Source organism: Abramis brama, assembly GCF_963993115.1.
Source record: "Abramis brama genome assembly, chromosome: 7".
NCBI lineage: Eukaryota > Metazoa > Chordata > Actinopteri > Cypriniformes > Leuciscidae > Abramis > Abramis brama.
This window is the reverse complement of record NC_139969.1, coordinates 24,167,344-24,176,955: the sequence shown is the minus strand read 5'-3', so window position 1 is coordinate 24,176,955 and position 9,612 is coordinate 24,167,344. Positions and strand designations below refer to the sequence as shown.

General features: G+C 38.7%; 1 protein-coding gene across 1 annotated transcript in view; it reads right to left on the bottom strand.

The window, feature by feature from the left end:
* kifap3b (kinesin-associated protein 3b) overlaps positions 1-9,612 on the bottom strand; it is a 30,532-nt gene that overhangs the window by 2,825 nt on the left and 18,095 nt on the right. Inside the window, exons 16-19 of the mRNA XM_084118958.1 lie at positions 9,513-9,611; positions 8,438-8,523; positions 4,728-4,893; positions 4,294-4,375 (exon numbers count right to left, since the gene is read on the bottom strand). Coding sequence (XP_083975084.1) covers positions 4,294-4,375; positions 4,728-4,893; positions 8,438-8,523; positions 9,513-9,611 — 433 coding nt within the window. The remainder of the gene's footprint in view (positions 1-4,293; positions 4,376-4,727; positions 4,894-8,437; positions 8,524-9,512; position 9,612) is intronic.

Here is a 9,612-nt window from a genome sequence, read left to right as displayed (position 1 = left end):
GGCCTGCCAGATCTGTCGGGCTGAATTTGAACAGCGGGTAAGAGGGATTCATGCACGGATCGACGCCACCCGTAGGTGCTCTGAGCCTCTGTTTTTGACTCCGACACCTGATTTTCCCTTGGAAGCAAGTTCTTCAGGGCCTGGGATAATTTATAGCTGCGAGTTATCAGGGTTAGTTTTGTGCTTCAACTTGGTATCACGTCATTAATTACAGGAAGATGTTAATGCCCAAAAATGACATTATGAATGAACTCGGATAAGAAAACTAATTTGAATTTGAACTGATTTGACGATTTATCTCAGTCCTGCGACCGACCCGGCCTATGATCCGTAGCGAGCACATTCCTGTCCAATTATGAGGCGGCCCGTCACCTCTTCCTGCACGGGGCTTCAAAACAGGGCAGTAAAAGCTGAGTGGGGGTTGGATTGACAGCTCATAGGGAGCCAGGTCGGCCCTGTCGTTCTGGGGGGAAACGGCCAAAGGTGCCAGTAAAAAAGGCCCTTTTAACCAGACATTGTTTCATTGCTCAGAAGAGTGTGTTTGCACAGGAAACGGGTCTCGGCTCTTTTATAAAAAGGACGTTTCTCCTCCTTTTTTCCCCAAGTTGTTCTCCAGCCCGCGCTTTGATCTTGTGTTCCTGTCACGTCTCCAGTTACATGCCCCTACCTTGGCTGTGTCAAATCAACAGCACCCCTTTTTTTTCCCCCTTTCCTTTGCCTGATTGCGTCTCCACATCCCTGTTTTCTATTTTCCTCCTGCCTTCTCGTCCAAGCTCCCCGAGGCTTTAGGGACACGCAGCGCCACACTGCTTGAATAAAGGCGGATTTGTCAGTCTGATGTGTGCACACAAAAGACACGCACACAGAACTGGTTTCCATCTGCAGACAGTGTGTCCCGCTCATGATTCAGCTTGATTCTGCATCTCATCTGTCTGTGGGAATCAACAGGGCTCTGGTGATAATCATATTGGTATGTAGGACACAATACAATAATATTGCAGTGCTTACTGTATGATTCTTCAAAACGGTCATATAGTGATCTTTTACTCATTTGTTTCTCTTTCATCTGCATTGGATTTTGGTGCATTGCGCAAAAAAGAAAAGAAAAAGCATTGCATATTATGTATATATTATATATATATAAAAAGTGTATATTATATACTGTTTACATATACAAAAAGTGTATATACATGTACATACACGTTACATTAAATATGCATACATATACATTTTTATTCATTATTTGATGCTTTTATCCAAAGCAACATAAATTGCATTCAAGGTTTACCTCTTTGTTCCTTTAAATCAGTTCATTTATTTCCTGGGAGAATATATTGGTGATTTCTCCAACAATGTCAAACTGCACTTGAAATGCAAACACTGGCTTTGATGCATATCTGCAGTAATGAAACAATCTAACAACCCTTTACACACATACACTACCGTTCCAAAGTTGTAGGTTTGGTAAAACTTTGTTTTTAATGCTCACCAAGGCTGCATTTTTTTTTTAAATCAAAAACAGTAAAAACAGTAATATTGTAAAATACTATTACAATTTAAAATACATGTGTTTTTTATGTATTTTAAATTCATGTAATGTATACCTGTGATCAAAGCTGAATTTTCAGCATCATTACTCCAGTCTTCAGTGTCACATGATCCTTCAGAAATCATTCTAATACGCTAATTTGCTGCTCAAGAATCATTTCTTATTTTTATCAATGCTGAAAACAGTTATGCTTTCAATTTTGATTAATTTAATGCATCCTTGCTGAATAAAAGTATTAATTAAAAAAAAAAAAAGTATTTATCTTACCCCAAACTTTTGATTGTTAGTATTTGTATCAAAAATGTTTTACTATTGTCGTCTGGTGATCTTCTCATTAATCTGTATGCAAAAATATATTTTGCTGATGATTATTAAATTCTGCCATACAGAATGAAGAATGCAAATGACTATAGTCAAGCAAACCATCTGGATTTCATTTATATATAAATTAAAGAATTAAACTGTCAAATTTATTCGATGTGAATGTAATTTTTTCATACTGCTGTACTATTTTAGAACCACACAACCCTACATGGAGTGAATCAAATACATGTTTCAGGTTGGCACGTGAAGTCAAACCACTCCAATTGGGCCTGCGTTCACACACATCTTTTCACAAGCGTCTTAAGTAAAGACGGAGACTCTATTTGATTATTATGGTAACCTCTGTCACTCAGAGCTGCCCACTCAAATTAAACCATTCATCCCAGGACCCTAATGTTGCCCCCCACCCCTCGGTGTATATTTGAAATGTATCACTTTACAAAGAGCCGCTGGAGAACTTGCCCCTCCATCTGGATCCCCGCCTCTATCCTCACCCACATGACAGCGCGGCGGCACTCAGCGCCACAGCCGTCAGTCCGCAAAGCGTCTAAATCCCCACCCAGCCAAAACAAACAGAGCATTCTCCATAAAAAGCACACATCGCATATTAAACACGTCCAGTGAAAGCAATCGTATCAAGTACGCACTATCAGGGCAAGTTTAGACTACAACAGCAAGTATGCACTATATCAGAGCTGCATCTCAAATACGAGTGGCGGATCCATTTCCTCACAGATTAGCTCTGTGGCAGCCTGAGATTCAATGTGAGCACTGGAGTGGACGGAGATGTGAAATGTTATTTCATCTGTCCGCATGTGTGTGTGTGTGTGTTTGCAGAGGAATGTGGACAATATATTTGGCTGCATGGGACTTAAAAGGCATGTTTATTTTCAGGCCATAGAGTTCCACTGACAGAGAGAAAGACAACGTCAGAGTACTATTACTTGGTGCTTTGTTGAAAAGCTGTACTTCAAATGAATAAACAACTTACAAAAGCCAAAAATACATTTAATGTGGAAATTTAAAAAAATACTGCTCTCTGAAGACCACAAAATCAAACTGGTGTACTCAAAGGGATCAACAATAACGATGGCCTGATGGTCTGTGACCAGTGTGCGAAAGGGACCATCACTTGCCCTGTTTTCACTACACTACATGTTTGTGTTTTTGTGACCAGCAAACCATATCCAAAATATTTTGCGATGTACTGCTATAGCACTATTCTTTTTTGTCCGTTTTTTTTGGGCGAAAACTGAGATCATTAATTATTGGGGTTGTCAATTCAACGATTCATTGAAAAATTAACTAAAGTACTCCAAACTACTTTTAACTAAACAAGGGATCCAAGAATGTGTCACTCATTGGTATTTCTTAGCAAATACATATACCGGTATGTGTTTTTATAATTCTTTTCATTAATTGCCATATCATGTATATCATTTTGTTTTTTCTTTTACATTAAATTAATAAATTAAGCGAACTGCATTACAATACATGTCATTAAATGCCAGTCCTACATATTTAAATTGATTTCCAATCCCGGAGAATCACTTTCTAGTCAGTAATATTATCGATTTTGACTGCAAACTTGAACTTAACAGACCACAGTCAGGTTAAGACGCCATATTGAACTTAACGCAGATGAAAACGAGGCTGTGAGGGATAGACATCCAGTCTATAAAATGTCACACACAGGATAACGGTCCTAGATAACGTAATTTTCACAACTCCAATTTTTTAAACTGTACTGAATATTGAAAGTTTTCTTTTTTCTTTTGGAAAGACGTTTCATCAGCTGAGCAATCGGATTGCAGTTAAACAACAATACAATCATTTGAAAGCACTCTATTTTATCCCTTACAGCCTCGATTTCATTAGTCAAAAATGAAATATGGCGCTACCCTGACTAAGGTCTAGTGAACTGGGTGATGACACCACTGTTTTTAGCAGAGCTGCTTTATAGCTGATTCGACTTTCATAATTCGACGTTTCATAATTGATGATTTTCGCAACAACTTCGACTTCGACACTTGAACAGTTACTGAACTGAATCAACACTGAACTGACACAAAAGTGAATAGTGACAATAATTGTCTTCTGTAGAGCTTCTTATATAATTGAACTCATTTTGTAATTGATGAACTTTACAGTTACTGAACTGAATCAACACTGAACAGACTTCAGCTAGTGACACTGTCAATGGAGAGCTGCTTTACAACAGATTTGATCTCTGTTTGCATCCATGATTCTGCTATTATCCTGTTTATCACTGTAAAGCGGCTTTGAAACAATGTGTATTGTATAAAGTGCTATAGAAATAAAGGTGACTTGACAATGATTTAAGAAAATACATTAAACAACTAATTTTACATAGTATTTAATGTAAGAGAAGCTGATGAGGGTAACAGCTGCTCACTCACCAGGCGTTGAAGTCTCCATTCTGAGAGTGGAACTGGCTGTAGAAGTCTGGACTGAGGCCTGGCTCAGGGGGCATCGTACCGTCTGTACACACACACACACACACAGAGTATATAAAGCAAACAAACGTACGAGACAGCGACCCAGCAGAGCCACTTCCACCCAGCAGCTCTCCTCATTTATCTTCCTGACAACCTCTCACTACGACAAGCCTTTGATGACACCAACTCGACGGACAATAGAGCCAAAATACAGCATCACAATTCTTGCGGAAAATCTGATCTAAATGTAAGGGTTTTAACTTTCCATGTCTGTCAGTTTGTGGCACAGGATGTCAGTCAAGGCTTGTCTGCAGACAAGAAAACATTGAGTGTCTTTTGTGGTCTCGGCCATGTTCCTCTGAGGGCTGTTTTGGTGTGTATGTGTGTTTTCTAACCAGTGCTGTAGAAGAGATCAGGCTGCTCTAGGGCGTCCGGGTCGTCTCCATACAGGTACGGCTCGCCATCCTCCATCTGTCTGCTTTCCACCATCTCCAGCCACTGCGAGTTATGCCAGCGAAACTTCTCACTTTGGATCTTCTTCCCCCACTCTTCATCATACTCCTTTGCAGAACACACACAAACACGTAGATTTATTTGCCTGAGATGTGTTACTCCCCCTCTAACCTAAATTATACCACACAGCTGTGCAAATTCATGTTTTTTTTTTTTTAAGTTGTCAAAACAGGGCTGGCATTCTGCATTTCAGCGCCAGTTCTACTTGAACTCCCCACAAGAGATTTCCAGTGAATATCAGAGCGAGAGGGTCCCATACACTGTCATGCCTGGCAATCTTACATTTACCGTTACACAGACTTCTAACACCACCCGGACCCTCCGCAGCAGATATATTTCATCCCACAATGAGGGCTTCTGTCTGAGCAGGGTTTTCCCTATAGGCTGTGGCCGCTGATGGAGCCACAGAGAAACAGACTCTGGTTTAATCCAGTGAGGTCAGTGATTAAAGGTGCAGAGCCCACAGACTGGGTGAAGTGCCACACACAACACACGTCGCATATGGCCGTAAGCTTTCTGCACAGCCTGCACTTTTGGTGAGATGGGGAATCAGTTGATTTTGTGCTATTGGATTCTTTTGCCAACGCATGTCAAGTTGTGTCAGTCTGTCTACCTCCATCTTAATACACCCCTTCCAATGTAACTGTGCTGAACTAGTGCTTTTCTGAGAGAAGTGTGACTATACAATCAGTTATTTAAGTATATAACAAATACAATTTAATCAAATCACATATACACTACATTCAAAAGTTTGGGTGTCAGTAAGATTTTGTAACGTATGTTTTTGAAAGAAGTCTATTATGCTCACCAGGGCTGCATGTATTTGATCAAAAATATAGTAAATATTTTTTGTAATTTTTAAATATTTAATATTATAACTATTTAAAATAACTGTATATTTTTTATATTATGTAAATGTAATTTAATCCTGTGATGCAAAGCTGAATTTTCAGCATCATTACTCCAGTCTTCAGTGTCACATGATCCTTCAGAAATCATTCTGATATGCTGACACCAACATATGGTGAGTTTTTGGGTAAACTATCCCATTATGAAATCTGTACTAAACTTTTATAACTAAACTTTTATACTTTTATAACTATACTAAACTGAAGACAATGAATGAATTTGTTACTCTCGGCACAGGGCAGTGGGAAACACGTCTAGCATTGTTTGCACAGAGCTCACCCCATAAAGAAAGATTAAAAAGTTAAACCATCTCTGCTGAGACAAAGTATTAGATGTACCAATACTAACTCATGCTGAGGTTGGGATTTTTTTTCAGCATTAGCTCTGTACGGTGAGGCAACAGAGAGGTGGAGGGTGCAGGAGGAGGGCTTCTGGGGCTCAGACCTCAAGGCCAGCACTCTGTCCCGGGGTCTAAAGGCCCACAGAGGCGCACTGCCGCCGCCTGCTCTGCTGAATGAAAATATGGATTAATCAGCCGAGGCCCCCTGTGGCAGAACCTGAGTAAATAAGCCCTGTTTCTCTTTTCTTTGCTGTGTCCATTCATCATGTGGACAGCAGCGCAGAACTGCGCGGGAGCCCGGGGCAAGAAGCCTAATGCAAAGCCCAGAGGGCCAGTGAGAATACACACTCATACAAACATGCACCCAATATTTTAGAGTTAGTTCACCCACAAATGAACAGTTTGTCATCATTTACCCACCCTCTTGTAAACCTGTACGACTTTCTTTCTTCTGTGGAACATAAAAGAAGATATTTTAAGAAATGTTTTTTTTTTCTATGATCAAAAATGTTTGGCTACTAACATTCTTCAAAATAGAAAGAAAGTTTTGGAACGACATGAGGGTGAATTAATTATTAGTTGGGTCAAGTATTCATTTATGTCAGTTCTAGATTGGTTTCCAGAAAAAAATATTAATTGATGCATCTAGATACTTTCTCAAAAAAGCAAAAACAAAGTCTAATCCTGCTTGTGGATGGCAAAACCTGTAGAGTTCCAGCCCCAAATAAACACCTGAACCAGCTAATCATGGTCTTCAGGATGACTAAAAATGAAGGAAAACCTGTACCATGAACCTACCCCCTGAGTTCGTGATGAGCAGCATTTACAGCAAAACAAGCTGCTCTGAGACACTGAAAACACAGAATCATGAGCTGCGGTATTTGTATTTGCAACACAATATTTTGCAGATGGTTTAGTAATTGATTAAGGCCATTTCATGATTCACGCGAGTCATACTTCTCTAGTCAGAAAATAAGGAAATCAGATGTTTGTTGGGGCAAGTTGGAGGTCAATTCTACAAGGATGTAGATGCTTTGAGAATCATTTTGAAATCGGATCACAACTCCATAAATCAAAATGGAGTAGATGTTAGTTGACAATGTGCAATAAAAAAATACTTTTTTCTTCTTTCTCTGTATGTTTGTCAATAGATGATCTTAGAGGGCTGGTATAATGCCCCTTTTCACAAGATGTAAAATAAGTCTTTGATGTCCCCAGAGTGTGTATGTGAAGTTTTAGCTCAAAATACCCCACAGATATATTTTAAATAGCATGTTAAAATTGTCCCTTTTTGAGAGTGAGCAAAAACGCACCGTTTTTGTGTGTGTCTCTTTAAATGCAAATGAGCTCCTGCTCCCGGCACAGTGGGAGGAGCTTCAAGAGCTTGTGTTCTTTTACCTCACACAGACATGCACTGAAAATTTCAAAATCCTTTAGGCTTTTATGTTCAAACCGGAGTCAGACAAAGATGGAGAGACTTAAGAAGAAGTGACAACATGTAGACAACATTTCTGAATGGTTAGTTGATTAATTGATGTAGCTGATGTGTAGTTATCTTCTATTCATTGATTAGCATATTCTGTCATGATAATCTATAAATCGCGTTCCCGTGGGCGGAGTTTTTGTAAATGTCGTGTAGTCCCTACAGCCGTTTGTTGTAGTCCTTAAAAAACAAGTTCTTTAAAAGAAAATATGTCCCTTTGCTTTGAACTTTGAGCATCATTACTTTGCAGATGTTGTTTATGCTCAAACAGCAACATTACACACTAACTAAAATTAAAAAAGTGAAATCATAATCAACCACCCCTTTAAAATATCAACTATGCTACCATGAAGTAAACAAATGATAATTATAAAGTGGGAATTTGAAAAAAAACATCTTAATGAGCTCAAGTAAGTCTTCATATCTAATTAATCTGTAAAATTAATTTAGCTTGAGATGGAACAGTGCAATTCATAAGAATGGCCGATGAAAGTGTAAATCTGCACACTTGATACCAACGTCAGCCTCAGCTCAAACATGTCAGTCTGCTGAGCCAGAGCTATACATCTGCACTTTCTCTGTCACCACGGATACAAACCAGATCTCACACGCACGCTTTCATGTGGCCGAGGCTTAACGAGCAGGCTAATAAAGTGAATGAAACACTTCCCCAAACAAACCTGGCTCTCAGAGTTCACCACCAATTACTGCTATCTAATGTCAGTGAGTGAACATTAACTGCAGAGATTCTATCGGCACTGTAAACACACATGGTCAGCATTGAGCAAAAACACACAGAGGTCTCTGATTCAGATTTGAGTGCAACCCCATGTGTAGTGGGGTTGTTTTAGAATACTTACGGCAATAATGTCCAGAGTGTTGTCACACACCTGTCGGATCTCCACATTTTTGTCATGCATAAGGTCGATGAGGTAAGCTGGGGCCTCTTGGAGATACGGTTAAGGAGTTCACAATTCACTGACAATTAAAGCCCAATAATTGCTGTGTTCAATCTCAATTACCATAATTACAAATCTTCAATCAGTTAAAAACATTAACATCTTGTAAAAACTCTAACCAAATTTGTGTTCAATCAATATTACATTTTGTTATAGCCAGTGACACCTAGCGCACCTTCTCCATTCTTAAATATTGAGTAAGAGCGTTGAAGTGTATTAATGTAAAGGTATTGATAGGATTTCAGTATTATTAATATTATGAATCGATCATATTTAGTATTATAATGTAGTGTAATATTTTGTTGTTAATAATAATAAAGCCACACATTTTGACCAATCTTGCCATAGAAACTATGCAAACTGATTAGTTAAAAGTACGAGGGTGTGAACAGCACATTGTAAAATTTCGTACAATTTATAATCTTATAATTACAATAATTTAGACACATTTTTTGGCAAAATTCTACATTTTGTGGTCTTGGTCTTTAGACTTCTTAAAACCAAATAAAAATAGCCTTTGTCTGAGTTTGAGTCCCATTGTTCTGGGTCTTATGTGGTCTGTTATTGGCCTGGATGTCGGTCTACCCCAGAGCCATCACAGTATGTACTATAAAATGTTTTGCCATGAAACCCAAAAAATGTGCTTTATGTTGTAACATAAAAAAACATTATTTAATATGTCTGAATCAACCTCAATACTTAAGCTACACAAACGAAAGTCATTTTTACGTGTTAGATCAAGTAGAAATAGATCTGTAGGGTAACAATTGTATCTTGCCACTTTTTTTACATTCTCCTTATGTCTAGATGTGAAAATAAGCATGCATTCTTACATGAAGCTGCAGTATTAAAGACTGAAGAACCCAACAGTACCAATGCATCGGTGAACACAGGCCAAACAGCTGTGAAAGACCATTTACAAAACATCTGCTGAGAATACCATACACTGAAAATCAATTTATTGTAACAAGGATACGAGTGTCCTTAATGATGACATCTCTGGTGGCCTGGTGGAAGACCATCTGGTAGAAGACGTAGATGATCTGACACACAAATTCATCGTCTTCCTGTTGGGC